Genomic DNA, 27,605 nt, shown 5'->3' with positions numbered 1-27,605 from the left:
GGATCGGGCTGGCCGCTCCATAACATCAATCTGGTTCATCTGGAACCAAGACTTTGGTCCTTCCTGGTGTGTTTGGGTCCTTGTCTTGTGTAAAGACCCGTTTCAAAGGCATCTCCTCTTCAGCATAAGGCAACGTGACCTCTTCAAGTATTCTGATGTATTGGAACTGATCCATGATCCCTGGTATGTGATAAACAGGCCCAACACCACAGTATGAGAAACATCCCATAACCAGCATGCTTTACTGTCTTCACAGTGGACTGGGGCTTGATTTCAGTGCTGGGGGGGTCGGAGTACATTTGAAATGATTTTGGCAGAGCAGCTTATAATCTTCTGCACTTCTTTATATGTTTTCCCCTCTCATATCAACTTTTTAATCAAAGTCCTCTGTTCCTCAGAGCAATGTCTGGAACGAGCCATTTTGCTGAGTATTTTCAGTGTGTGTACAAAATGTACTGTACATCAAAGCTATTTTTTAAACATCCATGACCACGACATATGCGCCTGGGTTTGTCAGTTTGTTGAGGCGTCAGTGATGCTCAGCAGTTTTATTCCAGAGCAGAAATGCTTGAGGAAATGTAGCTTGTGTGGACAATACCACATTACACTACCATATTACTTACTTACACAATACTGCTGGCTATACAAGTTTGATTTAGCAAAAACAACCTAAAACAAAAGGTCAAAGGTCAACTGGTGGACCTCATTGCTAATGCCTATCAGGGACAATGGTTCCAATTTACTTTACTGGAGTAGAGCTGTTCCAGCAACATGAAGACAACACGGTAACCCCTACAGATACCAGTGAGAGTTAAAAATCTGTGGGAATATGTTATATTTACAACTCTCCCAGCACAAAAACTCCCAGATGATCCCCAATTTGTTACCGGCTGGCTAAAGGCTGGCAACAAAATGGAGGCCACACATAAATTGATCAAAAGTAGTTTATTTATCACAAACTAACCAACAATGGATGCATGGATTCCCATAATGCAACTCCATAATAGTGATGTTGGCAGATAATTAGCCCTCATGTCGTCCTCGGGTCAAAATGACCCATTGTCCTACATCAATGTTCTTTTTAATTACCCAAAATAACATGATTGATTCCACACAACGCTCTTTGCCAAGTACAAATCTCTACTTTCATTAATTTTGGGGTGTATTATTCAATTATATAGCATTTGTAGAAAACGTTGAAGTGTTTTTTAAATAGTATTGAGTAAAAGTTGAAATATTCCAGTCTGTGATTATCATCAACATCCATTCCTTTAAGTTTATTCTAAATAATTCCTAATTTATGCTTTTCTCACTCAAACATTAGGTATAATTTCCTATACATGAGGTTTATTGACCATAAATTCCAAAAATAACTGTAAAAAAGTAAAAGTTAATAAGTTGGTGTAATGTATTGTTAAATGTCAAAAAAGTGACAAAAACTGAAGAAAAATTTAAAACATTCATACAAAGCCTCAACAAAAGTGTTAATTTTCAATTTTAACGGGAAGACAACACAAGGGTTAAGAAAAGTATTGCGTCAGTCAAACAATGTTCCATAGACATGCTCTAAATGTTGTTTCTAGTTTAAGATAGAGCTCTACAGCATGGCACCTCACTAACTCACTCTCTTGGTTTTTCTCTGTTGATAGAAACGGAGAGGAAGAGGAGTCAAACGTCACCGCTGTCAGCACTGTGACAAATCCTTCACAACATCAGGATATTTAAAGATTCATCAGAGAGTTCACACTGGAGAGAAGCCGTACAGCTGTGATCAATGTGGGGAAACCTTTTCTCAGAGTAGTACCCTTAAAAGACACCAGCGTATTCACACTGGAGAGAAGCCGTACAGCTGTGAACAATGTGGGGAAACATTTTCTCGTAGTGGTAGCCTTAAAACTCACCAGCGCATTCACACTGGAGAGAAGCCGTACAGCTGTGAACAATGTGGGGAAACCTTTTCTCAGAGGGGACACCTTAAAACTCACCAGCGCATTCACACTGGAGAGAAGCCGTACAGCTGTGAACAATGTGGGGAAACCTTTTCTCATAGTGGTAGCCTTGATACTCACCGGCGCATTCACACTGGAGAGAAGCCGTACTGGTGTGAACAATGTGGGGAAACCTTTTCTCAGAGTAGTACCCTTAAAAGACACCAGCGTATTCACACTGGAGAGAAGCCGTACAGCTGTGAACAATGTGGGGAAACATTTTCTCAGAGTAGTAACCTTAAAACTCACCAGCGCATTCACACTGGAGAGAAGCCGTACTGGTGTGAACAATGTGGGGAAACGTTTTCTCAGAGTAGTAACCTTAAATCTCACCAGCGCATTCACACTGCCTCGTTGTAAACATGTTTCAGAGCCAAGCTGTTTCCTCCTCCTCATGCCCTGATAGCTGTGTTGTTATATTCTGATCTTCTCTCCACATTGAAGGCTAACCAGCAGTAACTTTATCTTCTGAGCAGCATGTATGTTATTGTGGATCAGCTGGACTGTTTTCTGCCTTTCCTCAGATCTCTTTACCATTTAGGCACCATTATCAGTGCCTGAACCCATCCTTTTAAAACTCTATTTTTCAAATGTATATATCTTTAAAAAAAAATTAAAAAAGGAGCACAAAAAGACAGCCAGCAACATTTAAGAACAGCTTGTTTATTTCTATATGGTCCAAATTAAATGTAATTTTTTAAAAATATTTCTCCAGTAAATTGCTTGAAGAAGAAGGCCCAAAGGAGAAACATTAAGACGTTTAAAGATGTTTTGGTTGGAAAACGTAGACGTGTTTGAAACTTTTTGATTTTGTTAAAACTTTCTTCTCATCTCTAGAAACATTAATTGGCCTAAATAAATTGTACGCTCTCAAGTTATTGTTTTGTAGTTAAAATAAAATAAATTAAACGAGGCCTCATGCTGATTATTTGTGACTTGATTTGGTGGATTTATCCTTCCTGCCGTTTCTGTGTTTAAACTCCTTGACAAGAGAACGTTTCCATCCACTAAAAGTGTTGAAAGACTCAGATTATTATTCTAAGTGTGTTACACCATTATGGGATGGATCCCTACAGAGATAGACCTTTTAGATAGAAAAATGAAGGTGATTTTCTTACTAAACCAAGTGATATAGCAAATTGTGTCAATGATTACTTCATAAATAAAATAAATCTTAAAAATACTACACAGCTACACACCACAGATTTGTCAAAAACATTGATAAATAAGATCATGGAAAGTAAAACATTTAGCCTTAAATTTAAGAGTGTCAGTGTTTTGAAAGTAAAATTACTTCTGATGAATTGTAAAACAAACCACCTGGTGGGGACTATCTTGAATATAAGTGGATTAAGCCAATAGTTTCAATCATTTTTCCTACTATTACTCATATAAATATATGTCTGCAAGCATGGAAGTTATGTAAAGTTATGCCAATACCAAAGAATAAGAAAATGCCTTTCTCTGGATCAAACAGTAGACCAATAAGGTTATTACCAATTCTCTGTAAAATAATGGAAAGAATTGTTTATGAACAGATTCAGTTTTATTTTTTAAATAATAATTAAATTACAGTTTTTCAGCTTGCATACATACAAAGGAAAACACTCAACAGCCACTGCCCTGACTCAGATGGTTGATGACTGGTTTAAGGATATGGACGAGAGAAGAATAATAGGTGTTGTGGTGCTTGATTTTACTGCAGCATTTGATATGATTGACCACAACTTACTGTTAAAAAAACTGGAATATTATGGTTTTTCACAAACCGCATTATTATGGATGGAAAGTTATTGGACTGATAGGAGACAATTAGTTTACTTTAATGGAAGTTTTTCAGGCTTGTGGAACATGGAGTTCCTCAAGAAAGTTGTCTTGGGCCACTCTTCTACACAATCTTTACTAACGATTTACCATCTGTTTACTAAACTACAGAGAGAGTTACAGTGGTGGACTGGATCAGAAGTAACAAACTGATCTCAATGGATCTAAAACTACCATTTTAGTGCTTGGAACTCATTTTTTTAATGTTCCAAACCGAAACTTGAACTCAGTATAGAGCAAACTTCTGTAGAGCAAAGAGAAGAGGCTAAACTTTTGGGTGTGATTATTGACAAGAGATTGTGTTGGGACAAACACGTTCAGAAGCTTGTAACTAAATTGGGCAACACCTTGTCAGTTATTAAAAGGTGTGCAAACATCTTCACACCACAGATACGTAAAAAAGTCCTTCAGGTTTTGTTTTTTTTGGATTACTGCTCAGTGGTGTGGTCCAACACTTCAGCAATTAATATGAAAAAATTACAAGTGATTCAGACTAAAGCTGCACGTGTGGCTCTCTCGTGTGGGTTTAGATCAAATGTTGATAACATGCATGAACAACTCTCATGGTTTAAAGTTAAAAATAGACTTGTGTATTTGTTAATGTTTTTTTTTACATAACGTTATAACAAACAAAACACCTTTTATTTCAAACAGAAAACTATCCTTTAGTACTGCTATACATCATTATCCAACGAGGCGTGCAGTAGGAGGGAGTTTTATTTTACCTAAAGTGAAAACTAAATCAATTTAGCGTTCTGTCGGTTACAGAGCGATGTGTGAATGGAACTCTCTCCCAACGACTATCAAACACAACTCTCAGTATGGTTTAAAAAATCACTTAAGACATATTTATTTCAAAGGAATTAAATATGTAATTTAAAATTAGTTTGTTATAGGGATTTTGTTATCTTATTTCTTAAATTGATTTCTCTATTCGGAGTAGTGTCTTTTATTTTGTTTCTTGTATAAATTGCGTTAACTTTAAGATTTAATTATGGTTAGTGTTTTCTAATTTATGTCTGAGTGTGTGTAATGAAATGTCATAAAGAGTATTGTCAAAGAAAGGATTGTAGGACCCCAGGAAGAAAAGCTTTTAGTTCATGCTGAAGCTAATGGGGATCCAAATAAAACAAACAAACAAGTTTACTTCAACATTTTTCCCGGGTAGGGGTTTCTGTAGAAACATTCAGGGGATGTAGCTCAATGGTAGAGTGCATGCTTTGCATGTATGAGGTCCTGGGTTCAATCCCTGGCATCTCCAACAAGTGTTCTGTTACAACAGTCTGTAAAAGAGCTGCAAACTTCTTATTCTGAAAGACAAAAGTATTAAAAGGCAATATCCTTGTGTTCCTGGATTACCAGGAACACTGATTTTTGCATTAATAATAATGCAAAAATCAGTCTCAATGACCAGATGTGTTGCAAGATTTGCAGTGAACAGTGCATTGTCCTAATGGGGATCAAATAAAACAAACAAACAAAATGCATTAGCAATCTTGCATCAAGGAAATGTGATTAGTCAGTGACTAGAAGGGCAATGTTCAAGTAGTTCCCCTTCGAGGGGAACTCGAACTGCGTCGGTTACGACACTATGGGAACGCCTTTAGGCATGACAGGGCTGAATGCAAATGAAAACTACTCCAATCCTATTGGTCCTAGTGAGAACGGTAGCATGTGACGGCATAACCTTTAGGGGCATATAAGCACACCGGCACATAGCTCATTAGCTTTTTTCTATTCAGCAGGCACGTTGGTTGATGTTGGTTTTGAATGAGCTCCTGTATCCTACTCACCTGGAATAATGTCCGAGCGCTTGTACCGGTTCCGGAGATGTGTGTCTCCCTGCCCGCGTTTAATCACGGTAGGCGATTCTCACGAACTGTGTGTTGCTTGTTTGGGCCTGTCGCACGCCACGGCAGCTCTTGAGGGGGCTGTTTGTGACCATTGCGAGGCCCTGCCCATGCGGGTACTGAGGTCCCGCGTGGCCCTCTTTTCCAGTGACGGACAGATACGCTCTCCCCGTGGCTCGGGCCCCGCGCTCGCTGAGGCGGCACGTCGGGTCCGGTCATGGGGTTCGCAGCAGGATCTGTTGGAGGGTTCCGAGACGGCTGAGGCCCTTTCTCGTCCTTCGTCTGCCGATTCCGGCTCCCCTGGTCGTTACTCGGCTTCTTCTGTTCGGGGACGCAGGCTGGAGAGGCGGTCACGCTCTGGCTCTGAGGAGCCGGCTGTGCTTGGCGCCATGGAAGAGGTTGAGGACTTCCGGGTGTCGGACCGACGTCATCAGAAGAGCGCCGCGTCGGACTATGATGAGCTGTTGGATGTGGTGACTCGGGCCGTGGCAAAACTCAGACTGGATTAGCCACAGGCTGTGAGGGAGCTTAACGCTGGTGGCAGGCTGGATGATCGCTTCCTGCGGAGCCACTCCGTGCCCCCGCGCCGATCCATGCCGTTTTTTCCGGATTTACACAGTGAATTGTGTAGATCATGGGATAAACCTTATTCTGCCCGGCTTTCTACTCCCCATCTGCTGGAGTTTGGCAATGTGGCGGGTATTAAGGACTGCGGCTACGGGACGATGCCGCGGGTTGAAGACTCTCTTGCTAGTTACCTCTCTCCCCAGCTGACGTCGTCTTTTGGCAAGCCGGCGCTGCCGACGGGTCCGTGTCGGGTGACTTCCTCGCTGGTGGGGAAGGCGTATATGGCGGCGGGCCAGGCTGGTGCGTGCTTGCACACCATGGCGGTTTTGCAGGCCTACCAGGCGGACCTGCTGCTGGAGATGGACGAGAGAGGAGGCCCCTCTGAGGAGGAGTTGGCGGAGCTACGCCGGGCCACGGATCTTTCGCTTCGTGCCACCATGGCTACGGCCCGGGCTGTGGGTCGCTCCATGTCTGCGTTGGTGGCCACGGAGAGACACCTTTGGCTGAACCTTTCGGACATCAGGCAGAAGGACAGAGAATTCCTTCTGGATGCGCCGGTTTCTACTACGGGCCTGTTTGGGGAGGCGGTGAACTCTGTCGTCGACAGGTTTCGCCATGTGAGGTCCCAGGGGGAGGCATTCCAGCAGTTTTTCCCTCGCCGGACTGGATCCCGCTCTGCTGGGTCGGCTGGCCCTTCTCAGCCCTCTACCAGCTCCCACCGCCGGCGCCAGAGACAGAGTGTGGCTTCTCGCGGTCCCCCTCGAGTGGCTTGGGACGCTGGGCAACGCTCCCGCGCACCCCCCCCCGGCGGGTCGGACCTGAGGGCCGTCATCCGGTCTCGGAGGGGGAAGGCGAGGCGGTCCTGACTGTGTGTTGGCCCCCGGAGGCCGACTGAGGTCCCCTCCAGGGCGGCCGCTTGCGTTGTTGTCCCGCAGCCGTGGCGCTCGGGACGCACTAGCCGCCGCCGGGCCTTCTCCGCTCTGCCTTCCCCGAGGGGTGGCAGTGGGCCGGAGGTTCGGCTCCTGGACTACAGGTCGTCGGCGGGTTCTTCCTGGCAGCCCGCTTCAGGGGCTCTTCCGCGATCGGCACGTCGCACTGGCCACCAGCCCCGAGGGGTTGGTTCCGCTGGCGGATTTTGCAGACGCTTGGCGCGGTTTGGTGAACATGTCCCCATGGGTTCTGCGCACCGTCGTCGAAGGGTACAGGCTGCAGTTCCGGGTCCGCCCCCCCGGCTTCTCTGGGGTGGTCCGGACTGTGGTGCGCCCGGACCAGGGCCTGGTGCTGGGACTGGAAGTGCGCTCGCTGCTGGAGAAGGGGGCCGTGGAGCTCGTTCCCCCGCAGGACAGCGGGTCCGGTTTCTACAGCCGGTATTTCCTGGTTCCCAAGAAGGACGGGGGTCTGCGCCCTATTCTGGATCTGCGGGTTCTAAACCGGTCTCTGAGGAGATACAGGTTCAAGATGCTCACCATCCCCGCCATCGTGTGTCACATCCGGTCCGAGGACTGGTTTGTCACCGTGGATCTGAGGGACGCTTACTTCCACATCTCCATTCGTCCTTCCCACGGGAAGTTCCTGAGGTTCGCCTTCGGGGGCGTGGCGTACCAGTATCGGGTTCTTCCCTTCGGCCTGGCACTCTCCCCTCGCACTTTCACCAAGTGTATGGATGCGGCGCTGGCCCCTCTGCGGCTCCGGGGCATCCGGGTCCTCAATTACATCGACGACTGGCTGAAGTCCAAGGGGTTCTCCCCGAGGGGGAACCCATTCCGCCTGTTACGGGTTGCGCACAAATGTCTTCGTGCCCTGTCGGTGTGGAAGAAGCCTTGGTTCCTGTCCCAAGGACCCGCGCTGGGGGCTCCCTGTCGCCGTGTAATCGTTTCGACAGACGCTTCCCTCACCGGGTGGGGCGCGGTCATGGACGACCGCTCGGCGAAGGGTGTTTGGCAGGAGCGTCACTCGTCATGGCACATCAATTGCCTCGAGATGCTGGCCGTGTTCCGAGCTCTGCGGGGCTTCCTGCCTGCACTCCTGGGTCATCACGTGCTGGTCTGGTCCGACAATACAGCTGTGGTGGCCTATCTGAATCACCAGGGGGGTCTGCGCTCGCGCCCTCTCTGCAGACTGGCGCATCAGATCCTCCTGTGGTCCCAGCGGAGACTGCTCTCTCTCAGGGCGATGTTTATCCCTGGGCTTCAGAATCAGGGTGCGGACCTGCTGTCGAGACAGGGGCTGAGGCCCGGGGAATGGCGGCTCCACCCCGAGGTGGTGGAGTCCTTGTGCGCAAGGTTCGGACCTATGGACGTGGACTTGTTTGCGTCTCAGGAGTCTACGCACTGTCCTCTGTGGTTCTCCCTGACGCCGCCGGCCCCGCTAGGGCTGGACGCCATGGTGCGGGAGTGGCCGAGGCTGCGTCTGTACGCTTTTCCCCCAGTCGCCCTGCTCCCGGGGATCCTGGAGAGGGTCCGTCGGGAGGGCATCTGCCTGCTTCTGGTAGCTCCATTCTGGCCGACCCGGGTGTGGTTCTCGGACCTGATGGCGCTCCTGGACGGTCTGCCGTGGCGCGTCCCTCTGAGGAGGGACCTGCTATCCCAGGACGGGGGCCGGGTTCTTCACCCTTGCCCCGCCCTGTGGCGGCTGTGGGTCTGGCCCTTGAGGGGGCCCAGTGCCTGACGGAAGGAGCGGTCGAGACTCTCCTCAGCTCCAGGGCCCCGTCTACACGGAGGATGTATGGCCTGAAGTGGAACGTCTTCTCTGCCTGGTGCAGTGGACGCATGCTGGACCCAGTTACCTGCCCGGTGGTTCAGGTGCTGGAGTTTCTGCAGGACCGCTTCTCTGCGGGCCTTTCCCCATCCACCCTCAAGGTTTACGTGGCAGCCATTTCGGCTTTCCACGCCCCTTCGGGGGATGGGTCTCTGGGGAGACTTCCCTTGGTCGTGCGGTTTCTCCGTGGGACCCGGAGGATGAGACCTGCGACTCGCCCTAGGATTCCCACCTGGGATCTGGCGGTGGTTCTCGAAGCTTTGGCTGAGGCCCCCTTCGAGCCCGTGGAGTCGGCTGAGGCCAAGTACCTGACCCTGAAGATGGCCTTCCTCCTTGCTATCACTTCTCTGAGGAGGGTGGGGGACCTCCGGGCTCTTTCGGTTGCTCCCCGGTGCCTGGAGTTTGCCCCGGGTAATGTGAGGGCCATCCTGCACCCCATTCCGGGCTACGTTCCCAAGGTGCAGTCCTCTGTTGCAGGGCCCATTGTACTGCAGGCGTTTCATCCTCCACCTCATGTGACGGCGGAGGACGGGAGGCTCCATTTGCTCTGCCCTGTCAGAGCGCTGAGCGTCTTCGCTCTGAGGTCCTCCCGGTGGAGGAAGACGGACCAGTTGCTGGTGTGTTTCGGGTCCCCCAAGGCTGGGTTCCCCGCTTCCAAACATACTATCAGCAACTGGATTGTTCAGACTATCTCCTTGGCCTATCAGGTGCGCGGTTTGCCTTCACCTATGGCTGTACGGGCTCACTCCACGAGGGGCATGGCGGCCTCTACGGCTCTCCTCTCTGGGGCGTCTCTTCAGGGGGTTTGTGATGCAGCTGGCTGGGCCACTCCTCACACCTTCTTCAGGTTTTATAGTCTGGACCTTCCCTCCGCTCCTGGCACCCGGGTGCTCTCCTCCTAGTCGTGCCCGAGGGTTGCTTGCACGCTGGGCAGGCGGGGTTCGGCGCGGGTTAGTGGGTATCTCGTTCCCATAGTGTCGTAACCGACGCAGTTCGAGTTCCCCTCGAAGGGGAACGTCTCGGGTTACGTATGTAACCCTTGTTCCCCGAGATAGGGGAACGAGACACTGCGTCGGTTCGCCGCCCCTCGCCCCGCCTGGAGTGCCTTGCTTCATAGTAAGAGCTAATGAGCTATGTGCCGGTGTGCTTATATGCCCCTAAAGGTTATGCCGTCACATGCTACCGTTCTCACTAGGACCAATAGGATTGGAGTAGTTTTCATTTGCATTCAGCCCTGTCATGCCTAAAGGCGTTCCCATAGTGTCGTAACCGACGCAGTGTCTCGTTCCCCTATCTCGGGGAACAAGGGTTACATACGTAACCCGAGACGTTTGTTTGGCATGTAGTGTTTTTATGGCAACACTGCCAGATTGAGCTTTCTGATTATATTGAACAACAGACTACTTTTGACGCAAAACATTTTACCAAAATTGGAAATTGAATTTTGGTAAAAAGGAAATGCAGCTTAGATTTGTCACTGACTTGAAAGACTATGGTCAGGTAGATTGTCATGGGGTCTTTTCATGGCTCCACTGACCGAGTCAGTTTTCCGATAGCGTTCTTCTCTTATTCAATGATCTTAGAAAAAGTCAAAGAACTTTGGAAACATTCAGGGGATGTAGCTCAGTGGTAGAGTGCATGCTTTGCATGTATGAGGACCTGGGTTCAATCCCCAGCATCTCCAACAAGTGTTCTGTTACAACAGTCTGTAAAAGAGCTGCAGAAGCTCTTATTGCAAAAGATATTACCTCCTGTGGTAATCTGACTAGTAGGGTTATAGAACATAGTGGTAGACTAAGACCTCCTGTGATACAAACTAAGCGGTATGCTCTCTCTTTTATACCTCAGACTATCAGACAGCACAAGCACTTTGAATGTACATGTTTTACAGTCTCTATTTTACTGTATTTATGTACTTGTACTGTAATATATTTATTGTATTAGACTCTAGTTTTTATGGGTGTCATTGCGGGAATGAGCAGCGTAGCTTCCATTTTTATAGATGAAACTTGTCATGCCATTAAGTTTGCTCTTCAGCGGGTGGAGACTTAGCATTACAGAAATTAATGCTTTGTTAAACACCAATAAACAAGAAATACACTTAGTTCTGATACAAAGCGCAGGAAATAGCAGAGGATGGTTTTGATCCACCGGCCTCTGGGTTATGGGCCCAGCACGCTTCCGCTGCGCCACTCTGCTCTGGTGTTTATGATGAAGGGCTGGAAAATCTGTAATTGACATTTTTGAGGCGAGGTTTGGGATCCTGTGGCAACCAAGGCTCCAACAGCCTATGGGTTGGAAAGTTAAACATTTGGTAGACCTTTCTACTATCTTTTATGTGAGCTTCCTGATTACTCACACATTGATTATTCACATGTAAGACTTGTGATTGGCTGGTGTTTGATGCAAAGAATGGACTGGAGCATTTATTGTAGAGAATAAGTAGGCTGAGACTGAAGTATTGAGACAACAGTGACTGAAAATCTAATTCAAACTACATATGGGTCTTCTTAAAGATCTAAATAGATTTTCTCACCTCAGAGTCATCTGGAGCACGTAACCATTAGCTTCTGTCCCTCTGAACCCTGAGTGACAATCACTCTGCAGTGAATGAGATGCAGTTTCCCCCTCAGTCTAACCAAGACTATACTTTCAGGGATCATTTCTAGAGTTTCCGACTTGAGGAATGTGTTTCTAAAGTGTTTGGTCTCGCTGACCACGATGATGAGTCGTGATGTTCCTTTCTGAGCGTGAAGCTGACAGAGAGTAATGATTCACTTCATATGCTCTCTGTCATTGATGATTGTTCTTTACTTCTTTATGGAGTATTGAAGAAGGGAATATGATCAGAGTGGTATTAGTAGTTGTGTGGAAAACTGACACGAGTGATGGTAATAAAACATAAACGAAGTTATAGTCAGTCTTGAAGTATGTTTAGTCCATGGTGGACAAAATTACTTGAAAGGGTTAACACCTACTTTCTTTACTTTGTAATACCTTATGTCCAGTGTAAACATGTAAACTGAGTTAAGCCATAATTTGTTGTTATTTCTACCTTTGCTTTTCCTACTTACACTTGTCAAAAAGGTGTATTGTTTGAAAGCCCATCTCTACACATCCATGTTCCACTCCCACAGGTGTTTCCACTTGACTAATCAGACTGTGTGGCCTTTACAGGCTCAGCTTGATTGACATGTATTAAAGGGGTGGAACGGTACACTGAAGTCCCGGTGGACGGGATGGCATGTTGTAACGAGGTTTGAGTACATACAGCAAATACTTGAAGCCGGGTTACTCTACGAGTGGAAACGGGGCATGGAAGGTGACGTGGAAATCCTGATTGATTCAGTGATTTTTTGGCCCTATTTGTATTTGGATCTAAAGGCTGGATAAGCACTGAAGGGAGGAGACGTTGGACAGCTTTTTTTGTCTCGTTCCTGTGATTGACATGTCTGGGTGATTGCGTTGGATATGCGTTAGCATGTTGGATGTATTTCCACTCACGTACCAACAACGCCGACCCACAGTCCTCGTTTTATCCACCACTTTCTCACCTGTACTACTGGAACTGACTGGGAAACCAAAGTTTCCCCGTGGGTCGCCACCACTCGCCGTAGGAGAGGCTGCTCTTCCTTAGTGCTGCTGGCTCGGACTCATATGAAGGGAAATATAGAGGCAAAAGGTGAGAGCTTGCAGAACAAAAAAATCTGAACTTATATGTTTAAATTATAGCCGATAGATATCAGAGATCCACCCATTACCTTAATTTATATGCGTTGTACTTTTCCCTTGCCAGGTGAGTTATGGAAACTGTTACAGCATAGCGGAGTATTCTGTCCACCTCCATACGCGTAGTCTTCTCTTCAAGCAGACTTACTGCCTCCGGATCTTTGGGTTGACCTGGTTACCACTTTCTCATTTTTGTGTGGCAGCACATCCAGCTGCAAGAGATTCTCAACAATCTGGAAGAGCTCCATGTTGGAAGGAACAGTGGACGTCAGAAGGTACTGTTGCGGCCGTAGCTGTTGCTCTACAATCCGTGCTGGGCTCTGAAACTTCCCCCCCAAGTCTGGTTCGAATGGTGACTGGTCCATCTGGTAGACCGAGCTTCACTGGCTCTATGGGGGTTAGATGTGGATGATCAGCACCAAAGGGAAGGAGTGGGCTGGCGTTCTCAAACTGCTGAAGGGAGAGACCTGCCAGGTACTTCTACCTCTTCTGCAGACTGACTGGATAGGATTGATCCGCCAAGCCTAGGCGAGCTAAGCCGTTACTCCCAAACGAAAAACGGTGGTTTTCTCGTTATTTCTTTTTGTGGTTCAAACAAAAAAAAAAACGATTAAAATGTACACGGACCATCCACGACTCCAAGTGGTTATGCATGCCAAATTTAACATTGAACATTTAAACCTCCAAAATCTCATCAATTGATCTGCGAGTTCATGTACATTTATTGGCCAAATTTAAAGAAAGTCCCTCCCGGGGGTCCTGTGTTATCACATTCACAAGAATGGGAGTTACGTACGTATGTTGTAATGGACGGACGACCCAAAAGCATAATATTTCTAGGAGCAGCTGGAGCTGAGACTTAACAAGAGACAAAAAAAGAGACCAAAAAAGCATTAAAGGAGGTATACTCCCTGTTAGGGATCCAGTGCAATAAAACAACACCTTACATAGTTTGTGGCTTTATGAACAATATTGTATTATCTCATACTGGAAGGTACTGGAAGCCACCCGTCTCCACCAAGGCATTTCTCAATGCCCAGATGTGTTACAAGATTTGCAGTGAATGTTGTATTGTCCTGCAGAAAGGCAACAGATGTGTTACTTGTTGACTAGATTTGTACCATAGCTGTGCAAGCATTTTGCCAAGGTTCAATTTCCAGCCACCGCCATGTTTTGAAACCATATACAACATAAATATTGCATGTTTCACCCAGGTTTCTTCTCTTATTCAATGATCTCACAAAAAATAAAATAAATCTGAAAATGTTCAGGGGATGTAGCTCAGTGGTAGAGCGCATGCTTCGCATGTATGAGGCCCCGGGTTCAATCCCCGGCATCTCCAAAAAGATTTATTGTCCAGTCTATAAAAGAGCAACAGAAGCTCTTATTCTGAAAGAGAAAAGTATTAAAAGGCAATCTCATTGTGTTCATGGTTATTAAAGCTGCAGTAGGGAGTTCTGAGAAAACGTGGACTAAGCTTAAAAATTTGAACAAGCACACCTTACAGGTCCCTCCCCCTTGCTCTCTGCTGCGCTACAGCCCCCCCTCCACAGCTCCACCCCCACAGCGGAGCCTGCCGTGAACGCGCAGGCTAGTAAGCAGGGCCCCCGATGCTTTCCACATCCTCATGGACAATACAGGGGATTTATTCTGAGGAGGATATAGCTGTTGTGTGCTGTGCTTTTAAAACTTTGAATACTTTATGTAAAAAAATTGCTTATTTGAAATATTTGTATTAAAAGTTTTGTAAATATTTTTCAATAAAAGGTTTTAAAATTGTACAACAAAAGCAGCACTTTACACAATACATCCCTGAATTACCTTTTGGATCAATTTAAAACACTAAACCTACAGTAGGAATGATGAATCAGTGAGGAAGCTCACTAAGCCAAGGAATAACAACATCTTAGAAATATGTCTTAGGTTTTATTTTGCACATGGGTAAAATAAATCAGCTTTTTTTGTAAAGTACTCCTGCACAAGGAAATACTGAACATTTTGATTTGGACTGACAGGCGATTCCTTCACGTGCCTCTGTGTCTGGGCCATGTCTGACCTGTTGAAGGAGCACAAAGAATGTGTGTCAGACATTTGATTTACAAATTACATCCTGAGGGGGAAGAAAACGTGTTTAAAAATAATCAAAAATAGAAGTCTGCCTTGCCAAACGTTGATGGGGACAGCCCACAATTAAAGTAGTTTCACCATAGCTACATTTATTGTGATCGACAAAAAAACATTTTGGCTTACTAAATGTAGGTATCGAAACAATATTGCTTATACTGAGGGTGAAGGAGTTAGCAGGTAAAGTTAATCTTCACCTGCTACAACATTCCTGCCGTGCCACAAGCTAACAAGCTAACTGTTAGACAGAGGTGGGTAGAGTAGCCAAAAATTGTACTCAAGTAAAAGTAAAAGTAGTCATCCATATAATTACTTGAGTAAAAGTAAAAAAGTGCTTGATGAAAAACTACTCGAGTAGTGAGTAACTGTTGAGTAACGTCTGATTTATTTCTTAACACAAGCATCAATCAGACAGACAAAGATACAAAATAATTATCTTTAGGCAAATTATAGTTCATCCAATCAATAAAATAAATTTAAATTAATTTATTAATTACAAAATAGCTTACTTGAGAGACTTGTCACATCAAATGAGGATGGATACTGCATGTGTAAAACATACTTTATGTAACCTAAAAGACAAACATCCACCTCTCCACAGCAGAAACTACAACCACCGCTACGTTTCCTCAGGTTAGATGTTGAGTTGTTGAACGCTGACATGTCCGTTTGTTTTGGTAGACCCTGAACACACCGCCTAACGTAGCTGCTGTTTCTTTGCTTTGCTACGAGTGTAAAGCTAACCTGTCCCGCTGCTGAAACGAGTACGGTCACGTGACTGCACAATGACGTGTGATTGGTTAAGCACAGTCACGTTCAGCGGAAGACTCTCTCTCTCTCTCTCTGTCAAAAAACATCAAAATGAGACGTACGCGGGGGTAAAAACAATGACGCGTAGTAACGAGTAACGAGCTCATTGTAGCCTAATGTAGCGGAGTAAGAGTACAGTTTCTTCTTCACTAATCTACTCAAGTAAAAGTAAAAGTATAGTGATTTAAAACTACTCCTAGAAGTACAATTTTTTCTAAAACTTACTCAAGTAAATGTAACGGAGTAAATGTAACTCGTTACTACCCACCTCTGCTGTTAGACTTAGCAACAAGCTACAGAGTAAACTGAGATTTGCGCTATCACCAGTGTACTGAAAGTGTACTGTAACCATCGATATCTTAGTTGTGTAGTTCTTAAAAAATGAAACAAATCAAGCAGGGATACTTACATGTCAAGCAGAAATGTGGCTAACGCTAGCTCTGAATCCGTGTTGAATCCTTCCAGGAGGCGTAGCTCCCTCCACCTCTGAAAAGCCGCTTTGATGTTGACCCTCGTTTTATTTCGGGCTCGGTTTAATTCTTTCTTTTTATTTCGCTTTTCGTCATTGGTCTTCTTCTGTTAGCCCGTCTTTGTTTTCTGAGCAGGTGTCACTCGAGAAATTGGCAGTTTTCCTGAAAAGTTGTTTCTCCGCGATTAGCACAGCTGCAGTGCACTAGTAATCGTGAGCTTGAAGGTGGTACGCGCTGTGCGGGGGAGGGGTATGAGCAGCGCGTACACGAGAGTGATTAGGCTCGTTCGAGATGAGCCAGGTCTGCGCAGAATCGATCACCGGCCATCGGCGCCCGATGCATGCCGGTTAGATTTGTGTCCGACTTGATCCCGACTTGCTCTGACGTCATGCACACGTGGGCAACGGAAATCTCACGAGAGCAAGGCGGACGCAGTTCTGAGACGCAGGCGGCGCAGTTGCTTTTCACCGACTGCAAGAGCCAGGCGGACCCAGAGCATGCTGGGAAACGCCGGCTTCTCAGCTGATTTAACACCTGATTGGTTTACAACATGATGACGTTTTATATAAACTTTTTATTGTTTTTGAATCGGAGGGATTTTAATTGCTATTTGTCTGATTTGAAGACTTATTCTGTCCAGAACACATGTTGTGAGGCTGATAGAGACGTTTATAGTCAGAGAGACTAGATCTGATCAGATCACGGATCATCTACAGTGTGTTGTTAATTAAAATCAGCAACATATCGCATGTAGAGCACTTTAACAGCTACTCTGTCATAACTAAAACAACTGGAGACTGTGTACCAGCTGGTATGTGGGTCTGATTATATTTTATTAAATCAGAATCGCACCACAGTGTTGTCATCACTTCCTGTCCAGCCTGAAGGAGCTGGACTCGGCTGGAAACTGTCCGACTTTACCGCAGCTTTCTGTCACCGCCCCCCGCTGCTGCCGCCTGCTCTCGTCCACTTTACAGGGGAGGCGCAGTTCATCTCGAACGAGCCTATTGACACTGCTAAGACAGTCCTCCTGGCTCTGATTGGCTGTTTCTGACCGGGAACGGTGTTTTTTCTGCAAGTGGCAGCAGGAGCACAGGGAGGAGCCACAGGAGCTTGATTTTTTCACTGATTATCTGTCTCATGTTCTACTGTCAGGACATAGTGGCAGTTTTAACAAATATGTAAAAAATACATTTTAAAAAAAGTTACCTACTGAAGCTTTAAAGGGCTGAGGATGAATACTACGTCTCCGTCTTAAAGGGCTGAGGATGAATACTACATCTCTGTCTTAAAGGGCTGAGGATGAATACTACGTCTCTGTCTTAAAGGGCTGAGGATGAATACTACGTCTCTGTCTTAAAGGGCTGAGGATGAATACTACGTCTCTGTCTTAAAGGGCTGAGGATGAATACTACGTCTCTGTCTTAAAGGGCTGAGGATGAATACTACGTCTCTGTCTTAAAGGGCTGAGGATGAATACTACGTCTCTGTCTTAAAGGGCTGAGGATGAATACTACGTCTCTGTCTTAAAGGGCTGAGGATGAATACTACGTCTCTTTCTTAAAGGGCTGAGGATGAATACTACGTCTCTGTCAACCATCTTCATGGGTTCATCACGTCTGCCTGTGATGAAGAGTGTTAATGTTCAACCTTTCTCTCACTGATTATAATCAGAAATACTTTATTGATCCCCGAAGGGAAACTTTGTGTTACAGTTGCACAAATAGTAGAAATATAAATAAAGAAATAAAGAAATACAAGCAGTGTGGATATTTACATAGTTAAAGGAATATTATGATACAGTATTTACATAATTAACATAATTAAGGTGTTGCAATGGTGAAAAGTAATAATAATAATAATAATAATAATAATAATAATAATAATAATAACAATAATAGTAGCAGTTGAGTATTGCACATATTACAAGCCAGTGTTATTGCACAAAACAGATAATATTGTCCAGTTTCAACCTCTCTAAGTGTCTGTGTGTCAGACACTTAGAGCGAGGAGTTATAAAGTTTGATGGCCACAGGCAGGAATGACTTCCTGTGGCGCTCTGTGGTGCATTTTGGGAGAATGAGTCTATCACTGAAAGTGCTCCTGTGATTTATCAGCAAGCCATGGAGTGGGTGCGAGACATTGTCCAAGATGGCATGTAGTTTGGACAGCGTCCTCCTCTCTGACACCACCAACAGAGAGTCCAGATCCACCCCCACGACGTCACTGGCCTTGCGGATCAGTTTGTTGAGTCTGTTGGCATCCGCTACCCTCAGCCTGCTGTCCCAGCATGCAACAGCAAAGAGGATAGCACTGGCCACCACAGACTCATAAAACATCCTCAGCATTGTCCTGCAGATGTTGAAGTACCTCCGCCTCCTCAGAAAGTAGAGACGGCTTTGGCCCTTCCTGTTGAGGGCTTGAGTGTTCTCGGCCCAGTCCAGTTTATTGTCTAAGTGCACTCCCAGGTATTTGTAGTCCTCCACAATGTCAACACTGACTCCATGGATGGAAACAGGGCTCACTGCTGCCTTGGCTCTCCTTAGATCCACCACCAGCTCCTTGGTCTTTGTCACGTTGAGCTGTAGATGGTTCTGCTCACTCCATGTGACAAAGTCCCCCACCACAGCTCTGTACTCAGCCTCGTCCCCCTCGCTGATACATCCAACCACAGCAGAGTCATCAGAAAACTTCTGAAGATGGCAGGACTCTGTGTGGTAGTTGAAGTCTGTGGTGTAGATGGTGAAGAGGAATGGCGCCTGGCTAGAGCTTCAGAAGGCAGGAGATGACAGATTACACATCTGTCACGTAGTCAGTTTATAGTCTTAAATACCAAGTCTCTTGCTGTTCCTTGACTAGTTGCCCCCCTGCTCTGCATCGCTCCAGGTAAGTAGAAAGCAATCTGTTATGCACCTTTGCATTGCACTAAAATGTCAACATTTGGACCTGAATCCAACAATAACTTTACTTGACACTCATATACATTGGTTATCAGGCAAAAAATGTTGGTCAGGGGTTTAGTTACTGTTTGAAAAAGGAAAATAATTGTTAGATGAATTATGATATAATTGCAGATGAAGTATTTATGACCCATCAAAGACGACAAAAGGATACATCAGTTGTCGGGGGTCTGATTTAAAGCAAATGATACTCTTTAAAAGTGTTGGGGTTCTAGCGTTAAACTAATGAGGAAGAATTTGACATATCTAAGTTAACCAAAAAGTTTCTCTTTCAAATGTTACACCTGTATCTGTCAAGTCCTGACCATTCCCTGACCGGGAATTGAACCCGGGCCGCGGCGGTGAGAGCGCCGAATCCTAGCCACTAGACCATCAGGGAGTCACATCTATTAGATGACATCTTTGTAGATGTGAGTTTCCTTTTCACTTACTGGAATGACTCAGATTGTTTTAGGCGAGGAATGGCACCGTAGTTTTAGATGTTAAAATGTGCGCACAAGAAAGCTGAGGGATTACTGTGGGGAAATGGAGAATGACTAGGTCAACTGAAGATTTTAAACATTGTGAAAATTAACAGAACATATGAACACGTTAAACATATACGGGCATATAACATATACCTGCAGTCTCAGTCTTTGGATGGTATTGGTAGCGTATGCGTCCTGTCATAGTTACCGACAATTTTGTTGATGAATGAGTATTTCACATTGAACACTTAAGATTGGGTGTTCATTTAAAAACAGGGAATTGCCAGTAAAGATAAAAACAACAGATTCAGCAAGGAGTCTGATACGTTGCCACTAATGACTTTAGTCACTTCACCAAGCTATGTCATAAGAGTATTATGTAACTGATACAAATTCAAGTCAACATATGGTTTGTCCTCCACCTATGTAACATCAGCAAATAGCAGTGGTGGGATTTGAACCCACGCCTCCAAGAGACTGGAGCCTAAATCCAGCGCCTTAGACCACTCGACCACACTATCTGCAAGCATCAGCTCTCCACATCGTGAGACACACAGGGACCGTAACTAACGGTATATTTGTCAATGTTGTCACTCTTTGTCATTTTTCTCTGTCATTGATGATTATTAGAATATTGTAACCAGCATTAAGTGAGTGGGTTTAGGTCCGTGTGAATATGGGCTGAGCATTTACCTGGGCTGAATTTATGAACATCTTTTTTTTCATATTCACTGTAAAGAGCCATTAATCCTCCAACTGCCAACTATTGTTCCAGAGACAATAGGATATACAGTTTTAGATTGCAAGGTAACTGTCCAAGACCAAAGACCATTGAAATACCTCAAGTGATCAAAACAGTTTGTCAAAATGGGAAAGGTCATGTTTTTGATTACAAATTCCAGCACAGTTGTTCATTTACCATTCAAAAACAAAAGTACAATCATGAAACACATACTACTTAGACAGAATGAACCTGGTCAGGTAGCAATGAAAGAATTCCAGAGACGTGGACCCTCTGGCACAGCCATACTTGGTCAGGACAACACCCCCCTTCTTGATAGTGCCCTTCTTGATGTGCTCCATGCGCACCTGGTCCAGCAGTGGCACCACCATGAGGTCCCTTCCGTTTGCCCCTCCTAGTTGCTCGTAACAGAGAGAGGTCCCCTGCATCCCACTCAAATATGCAGGCAGAGAGACGGATCATGAAGGTGGGACCAGACGTGAGATTTTTTTCGCAGCCCACGCTCACGTTCAAATTGATAAATGCCGTACTCTGCGTAGGAATCGGCGTACCCCCGTCCTAGGCCTGTTTTAGGTCGTATGCACATTTCATAAATAAGGGCCCTTGTGAGCACAATGAAGATTTCTTAAAAAAGGTTTGTACTTTATAGTTCTAGTTTTTTTCCAGTTCTTCTGGTCACACTTGGCACTATTTCACATGGTTTGTCTGTAGTTCTCTATTCTGTCAGGGCTTAACTCTGTCTCCCACACCTATTTTTTTGTTGTTTCTCATTCTGTGAATGTGAATGTGATAACACGGGGCCCCCCTGGATCTGACAATCTTTAGGGGATGTAGCTCAGTGGTAGCGTGCATGCTTCACAGGTTTTTCTGGTTGATCGTATGAAATTCTTTCATATTGGAACTAGTTTAGCTTGAACACTGTGACAACACATATCCTGTACTGGATATGGAGGCACTGACTGTTAGTCTAATCTTCTGGATTTTGTCTATGAAGAAGGAGGAAAAGTCATTGCAGGCCTTGGTAGATAACAGTTCAGATGCTACTGGTACTGGAGGGTTTGTTAACCTATCGACAGTAGCAAACAAAGCACATGAATTATTATTGTTTCCAGAGATAATATCAGAGAAGACCTCCTTGCCTTCGTTAGTTCCAAATTATAAATGCAAAGTCTCTCTTAAGCAGAAAATGCGTTTGGATTGGTAGGAAATGGAGATGGGCGTTGCCAAGAGGAGGCGCCTTTTTGATTGACAAGAAATGGATATGAAGTCTCTCAGGATTGGCAAAAAATGGAAGGGAGCTTTGAGTTTGATTGGTGAGAAAAGAAGATGAGAAAGTGGACAAATATGTTCTGGGTCATGACAAAGCATCTAGGGTTGATCTTAGCCTTTGTGTGAGTACATAGGTCTCCACATACATTGTTTTTATATATGTGATCATTGTTTCTGAGATCAACAATAACTTCAGAAGTTTTGAATTCAATGGCTACCTATGGTTTCTTTCTAGGAGCGGTTCAAAATTACGTTGCACTATTTTGTCTAATTGCTTAGGTCATAATATTTCCAGAGACTTCATTTCTTTCAGGTAGTTAATAGATATGGTCAAATGAAGCTTCATTAAGCTTTCTGAACAATTTTCTTCATTTTCTGAACGCATTGACTCAGTAGTGTTTTATTATTGGTTGTGCATCTGTGATTGCCCTAGAGGTCTCTCAGTCCAGCACCTCTCCCGCTCATCTTTGTTAGTTTTACACTGTCCAGCATAAATCACTGACACCATACCTCACACTCATCCATGCATACACATTCACCTCTGACTAAACTGACTACCACCATCATTGAATTATCATTTCTTTTGTTGTAGTCATATAATCGCATTTCCTTCAACCTTTGCACACGGTCTTTTGTCCTGGTCTTTTCATGGGGTCATGACAAAGCATCTAGGGTCAGTCTTAGCCTTTGTGTGAGTACATAGGTTTCCAGAAACATTGTTTTTATTGAGATTAAAGACCAAATTGTTAGTATTTCTGAAATTTTCCGGTCCATTGCAACTGCTTTCATAGCCTCGTTGGCGCAGTAGGCAGCGCGTCAGTCTCATAATCTGAAGGTCGTGAGTTCAACCCTCACACGAGGCAGCTGCTTTAAAGACAAAAAATCCACAACTTATGCTGAAAATACAGTGACAGGTGGTTGAACAATAGCACAAGCATGTGAATGGAAATTGTGGGTCTATGGTTATTTCAGAGATTTGCAGTGAGCATTGTATTGTCCAGCAGAAAGACAACTGGTGAGTTTCTTTTCGTCTATGATAGTAGCAGTGCAAGCATTTATCCCAGGTTTGAGTTCCAGCCACAGCAGTTGCATTTACAGGTTTTGAAGCCATATACAACATTACCATTACAAGTTTTACCCAGGTTTCTTCTTTTATTCAGTGATAATTCAATTTTCAGTCAGCACAACAAGCACTTTAAATGTACATGTTTTACACTTTCTATTTTACTGTATTTATGTACTTGTACTGTAGTGTAGTATATTTATTGTATTATGCTCCAGTGTTTATGGGTGTTACGCCAGGTATGAGCACAGTTTCTATTTTTATGGATGAAGTAAATTTGAGATGCTGTTAAGTTTACTCTTCAGCAGGTGGAGACATTAAGTACTGGCCTTTTTCAATCAAGTATGGACTTTTTCCTTGCAAAAGTTTGTTTCCAAAGACATTAACAATCATATTATTAGTTACGGTCCGTGTGTGTGTCACGATTTGGTGTGATGGTGTGCGCAGGTAGTGTGGCTGAGTGGTCTAAGGTGCTGGATTTAGGCTCCAGTCTCTCTGGAGGTGTGGGTTCAAATCCCACCACTACCTTTTGAAAATGTTACTTAGTAGAGAGAGAGAGAGAGAGAGAGAGAGAGAAAATGGAATGAAAAGAGGACTGGTGGTAATTATGGCAGCAGTAAAGGTAATAGAACTATTACTAATAATAGTAGTAGTGCAGGGCGTCCAGCAGAACCACAGCAGCAGCTGCATCCACAATCCAAGTAAATCTGAGAGTGGAGAAAGCACAAGGGCTTCTGGAAAGAAGCAACATTAGTTACATGCAAGCTTTTTTCCTTTATCACCTAGTACTATCATAAAGATGATCACCTACACACATCCTTGCAAGGGGCACCCAGATTTGAACTGGGGACCTCTTGATCTGCAGTCAAATGCTCTACCACTGAGCTATACCCCCACACACTCTATGTTTAATATGCTTATGGTGCAGCAAAACAATGGCTGGGCCTCCACCATGTGGTTACCTTCACAGTCTGAGAAAGTATCCAAATCTCATCTACTGTATGAAAGGGAGTTAAAAGAAAGAAAACAGTGTAATCTTCTATAAAGGCCCAGGTGAATTTATGTTAATTACAATAGATGTCAACACTAAGCGCAGAAATGTGGTCCACACAAGGATCCACACTGTTACAGTACATGCTCGACCACAAGCACACAGAAGCACACAAACGCACACACACAGCACCCTTCCCCCTTGCTTACAAACTCCGACAGAAATCAGTTTTCACACTATAACTACTCAAATAATTATAATGTAATAATGTAGTTAATGTATGGAATAAATACTTTCTGATAAAGTAATCAATACGTTATGCATAAACTTACACTTCACGATCAGGGTCCTTTTCATCCAGAAAATCCTTTTCCATTTCAGAGTCCACGGAAACTTCACTTTCAGAAGAGGAAATTATTTCTTCATTTGGTCTTTTGACCAATATAGCATCTGCCTCCTCCGCCATAAACCACTTTTTTCCTCCAAACATCTTTTCAAGTGTGTAATAATGTTTCCAGCTAGTAGACAAATTGCTAAAAGTTGCTCTGTTTACGAACAATACGTGCACCAATGCTCTACAATGGATGTCTGCGAGAGCGCACGGTTTATGCACAGACTTAATAGCCATTACGCACGGCTTTACTAGGTCACGCCCTAACCCGGGGGTCGGCAACCCGCGGCTCTGGAGCCGCATGCGGCTCTTTAGCGCCTGCCTATTGGCTCTCTGAAGCTTTTTCAAAAATGTTGGATAATGGAAAAAGATGGGGGAGAGAAATGTATTTTTGTTTTAATATGGTTTCTGTAGGAAAAAAAAACATGACACAAACATTATTAACGTTTTTCAATGCTGTAAAATGTGTAGAATAAATATTAAATTTCAACTTTTCTGTCAACGAAGATTTACGTCATAGCCTGCGACACACGTTTCTATCAGTAAGGCGGGATGCCAGGCAGGTGGCTGTTGTAAACAAACCGGCGGCTGTGTGATGGGCCATGGATCCCAAAGGGAAAAAGAGAAGAATAACTGAGGAGAACAGAGGATTCAACGTTTCTTGGATCGAATCATTTGCATTCATTGCCAATGCGGAAGGATTGTCTGAATGTTTGCTCTGTAGCGAGAAGTTGTCAAATAACAAAAGAGCAATGTGGAAAGACATTTTCAAGGAAGGCATGCTACATTTGCAGCCGAGTACCCAGTTGGTAGTGAGAGAAAAAGTGCGATTGCATTACTTCTGGAGAAATTAGAGGAGCGCAAAAATAGATTTAAGAAGTGGATTGCATCTCCAAACTCCACTCCTGCTGCAAGTTTTGTTGCAACGCGGGAGATAATAAACGCGGCAAACCGTTCACAGATGGTGACTACATGAAGGAGTCATTTATCAACATATCAGAACACCTATTTGCAGACTTCAAAAACAAAACCGAGATAATACAAAAAATTAAAGACATGCCTCTCTCCGCTAAGACAGTGAAGGAAAGGGCTATTAAAATGGCAGGCAACATCACCGATCAGCAAATCAAGGACATTAATTCAGCGCCAGCATACTCAATTGCCTGTGATGAGTCCTGTGATGTGATCGATATTGAACAGACTGCGCTTTTATGCAGGTATGTGAACTCCGATGGAAGAAGAAATGATCCAATTAATACCACTGAAAGGCCAAACACGGGGGAGGACATATGTGAGGCTGTGCTGAAGTGTTTAAATGACAACAGGATAAACACCAACCATCTGATTTCAGTGGCTACAGATGGGGCACCCAGCATGAGAGGATCAAAAAGGGGGTTTGTGACTTTGCTACAGAAAGCATTGGATCGAAATCTGCTTGCATTCCACTGCATCTTGCATCAAGAGGCACTGTGTGCACAAACATTCCCATCGGAGTGTATGGCAGTGATGAACCTTGTGATCGAGATGGTGAACAAGATAATTGCAAAAGCATTGAACCACCGTCAGTTCCATGCATTGCTTGATGAAGTTGACAGCGAATATTCCGATCTCCTGCTACACAATAAAGTCCGATGGCTGTCCAGGGGTGAGGTTTTGCGCCGCTTTGTCGCTTGTTTAGAGCACGTGAAAACATTTCTGAAAAGCAAAGACCTATACTATCCGCAACTTGAAGATACCGAGTGGCTCGAAAAACTGCACTTTATGGTGGATATGACAAGCCACCTAAATAAGCTGAATGAAAGTCTGCAGGGGCGGGAAACACTGCACTTCAAATGCTGGAAGCTGTTCTATCATTCGAGCGCAAGCTGACTGTCTTTGCCAGAGATGTACAACGAGGCACGCTCTCCCACTTCCCCTCCCTGAGAGAATTCAAAGAAGCCCATCACGATCACACACTCAACGGTGATTATTTGCAAAATGCGATCGTTGATATGCAAACTGCATTTGGGAGCAGATTTTGCAAGTTCCGAAAGGAAAAAATGACACTGTCTTTCCCTGTCACACCCCTGGAGATTGACCCGTCCTTGTTGAGCACATTTCCAGGAGTAAATCAAGCTGACCTTGAAATGGAAATGGCTGATATAGCCGACAAAGATTTATGGTGTCCAAATTCAAATGTCTGACAGCCGAGCTTGAAGACGTCACTCGCCAGAAAGCCCAGCTTGCCCAAAGCCACAAATGGAGCGAAATTGAAAGCCTCCCAACACACGAGAAACTTGTCTGTGACACATGGAATGCTCTTCCTGACAGTTATAGGAACATGAAGACATATGCATTTGGAGTATTATCCATCTTTGGATCAACATACCTGTGCGAGCAGATATTCTCAAACATGAACTACATCAAATCAAAATATCGCACCCGCCTCACAGATGAGAGCTTGCAGTCCTGCGTCAAGATTAAAGTTACATCTCACGTGGCCGATGTTGAAGCTGACCAGTGACGTCCGAAAACAGAAGTCACATTAAACGGGTAAGAACACAATCCAGTTATAGGCACATTTTTAGTAACAAAGTAGCTGTTTTTATAAGTGATATCTGATTTTTGTCAGTATATATTTGGAATGACACTTAGGGATATTATTGTGACATTTGCACAGACGTCAAACTTGAACTCTATTCATTTGATTTTATATACTTTACCTTTTCAAAAGGCTGATGTTTTATTTTTAAAAATGTAGGCTGTGTTTTATTGCACTCTATTGCCCAGATAAGGGCACGTTATGCACGTTTCGTTTTGTTTTTTTTTTTTTAAATCCTCAAAATAGAAAATATATCAAAAATCTGATTTCTTTATTGCATTTCTTTACTTTCATCAAAGGAATGAAACATAATTCATTAATGTTGTAATGAAGTTAAACTGGAGGCGACATCGCACAACAGAGTAGTCACGTGGTGCGTCATTCTCTGCAGGATGCGCGTTAGTAAAAATAAACATTTAATCATGAAGGCTCATTATGTATTTGTAGTTAACTTAGTCATTTTGATATTAGGCTAATATAGCTACCATAGACACATACAGCATGTGTTGCCTTCAATATAAGGCTTCTATAAGGCTTTTTATTTTTTTGCGGCTCCAGACATATTGGTTTTTAGTTTTTTTGGTCCAATAGGCTTGTAATGGCAAATTACATTTAACCAATGATTTTCATATTAATTATTCATAATAATATCTTCAATGCCTCTCAGAGTATTTGGTTCCTGTATCTGTCCTCAGTGTGATCTCTTTGTAGGAGACAACTGGATAGTTATGACTTTGCATTGTCCCCCACCAGGATATATGACGTGGAGCCTGACAGAAACAGTTGCCTAGAACGTGTTTATCATAGCAGGTCCCAGGTCGAGACCAGAGCCTATCCAAGAGACAAGATGTCCTTTTTTAGCTAAGATAGAATGACCGTCAAGACACTTGGACACACGAGGGACAGATTCAGAAATACGTAAGAGCTCCAACTGTCTGCCTGAGGTCCACTGATTGTTATGTTTGAGATTAACTGGTTTCCAAACAAGGCTGGTTTTCCTCTGGGGCACTGCATATAAAGAA

General features: G+C 44.3%; 1 protein-coding gene and 9 non-coding genes across 10 annotated transcripts; 7 read left to right on the top strand and 3 right to left on the bottom strand.

Annotated features, from left to right (window-relative positions):
- The first annotated feature begins 5,001 nt into the window (after positions 1 to 5,001).
- On the top strand, positions 5,002 to 5,073 carry trnaa-ugc (transfer RNA alanine (anticodon UGC)). Its single transcript has one exon. It is a non-coding gene; the product is annotated as a tRNA-Ala (tRNA).
- Positions 5,074 to 6,255: 1,182 nt separating this feature from the next.
- LOC116682766 (uncharacterized) lies at positions 6,256 to 8,896 on the top strand. Its single transcript, XM_032509779.1, has 2 exons — positions 6,256 to 7,064; positions 7,165 to 8,896. The coding sequence occupies exons 1-2, from the start codon at positions 6,256 to 6,258 to the stop codon at positions 8,894 to 8,896; spliced, it is 2,541 nt and encodes an 846-aa protein (XP_032365670.1).
- A 1,702-nt stretch (positions 8,897 to 10,598) lies between these two features.
- trnaa-ugc (transfer RNA alanine (anticodon UGC)) lies at positions 10,599 to 10,670 on the top strand. Its single transcript has one exon. It is a non-coding gene; the product is annotated as a tRNA-Ala (tRNA).
- A 956-nt stretch (positions 10,671 to 11,626) lies between these two features.
- Positions 11,627 to 11,842, top strand: LOC116682772 (small nucleolar RNA U3). Its single transcript, XR_004330480.1, has one exon. It is a non-coding gene; the product is annotated as a small nucleolar RNA U3 (small nucleolar RNA).
- Positions 11,843 to 13,985: 2,143 nt separating this feature from the next.
- Positions 13,986 to 14,057, top strand: trnaa-cgc (transfer RNA alanine (anticodon CGC)). The gene has a single exon. It is a non-coding gene; the product is annotated as a tRNA-Ala (tRNA).
- A 5,329-nt stretch (positions 14,058 to 19,386) lies between these two features.
- Positions 19,387 to 19,458, bottom strand: trnae-cuc (transfer RNA glutamic acid (anticodon CUC)). Its single transcript has one exon. It is a non-coding gene; the product is annotated as a tRNA-Glu (tRNA).
- A 528-nt stretch (positions 19,459 to 19,986) lies between these two features.
- trnal-uag (transfer RNA leucine (anticodon UAG)) lies at positions 19,987 to 20,067 on the bottom strand. Its single transcript has one exon. It is a non-coding gene; the product is annotated as a tRNA-Leu (tRNA).
- A 2,280-nt stretch (positions 20,068 to 22,347) lies between these two features.
- Positions 22,348 to 22,420, top strand: trnam-cau (transfer RNA methionine (anticodon CAU)). Its single transcript has one exon. It is a non-coding gene; the product is annotated as a tRNA-Met (tRNA).
- Positions 22,421 to 23,066: 646 nt separating this feature from the next.
- On the top strand, positions 23,067 to 23,148 carry trnal-uag (transfer RNA leucine (anticodon UAG)). The gene has a single exon. It is a non-coding gene; the product is annotated as a tRNA-Leu (tRNA).
- A 295-nt stretch (positions 23,149 to 23,443) lies between these two features.
- On the bottom strand, positions 23,444 to 23,515 carry trnac-gca (transfer RNA cysteine (anticodon GCA)). The gene has a single exon. It is a non-coding gene; the product is annotated as a tRNA-Cys (tRNA).
- Positions 23,516 to 27,605: the final 4,090 nt, after the last annotated feature.

Source organism: Etheostoma spectabile, unplaced genomic scaffold (genome assembly GCF_008692095.1).
Source record: "Etheostoma spectabile isolate EspeVRDwgs_2016 unplaced genomic scaffold, UIUC_Espe_1.0 scaffold00018854, whole genome shotgun sequence".
Classification (NCBI taxonomy): domain Eukaryota; kingdom Metazoa; phylum Chordata; class Actinopteri; order Perciformes; family Percidae; genus Etheostoma; species Etheostoma spectabile.
Note: the sequence above shows the minus strand (reverse complement) of the source record. Positions and strands in the feature narration are given on the sequence as shown.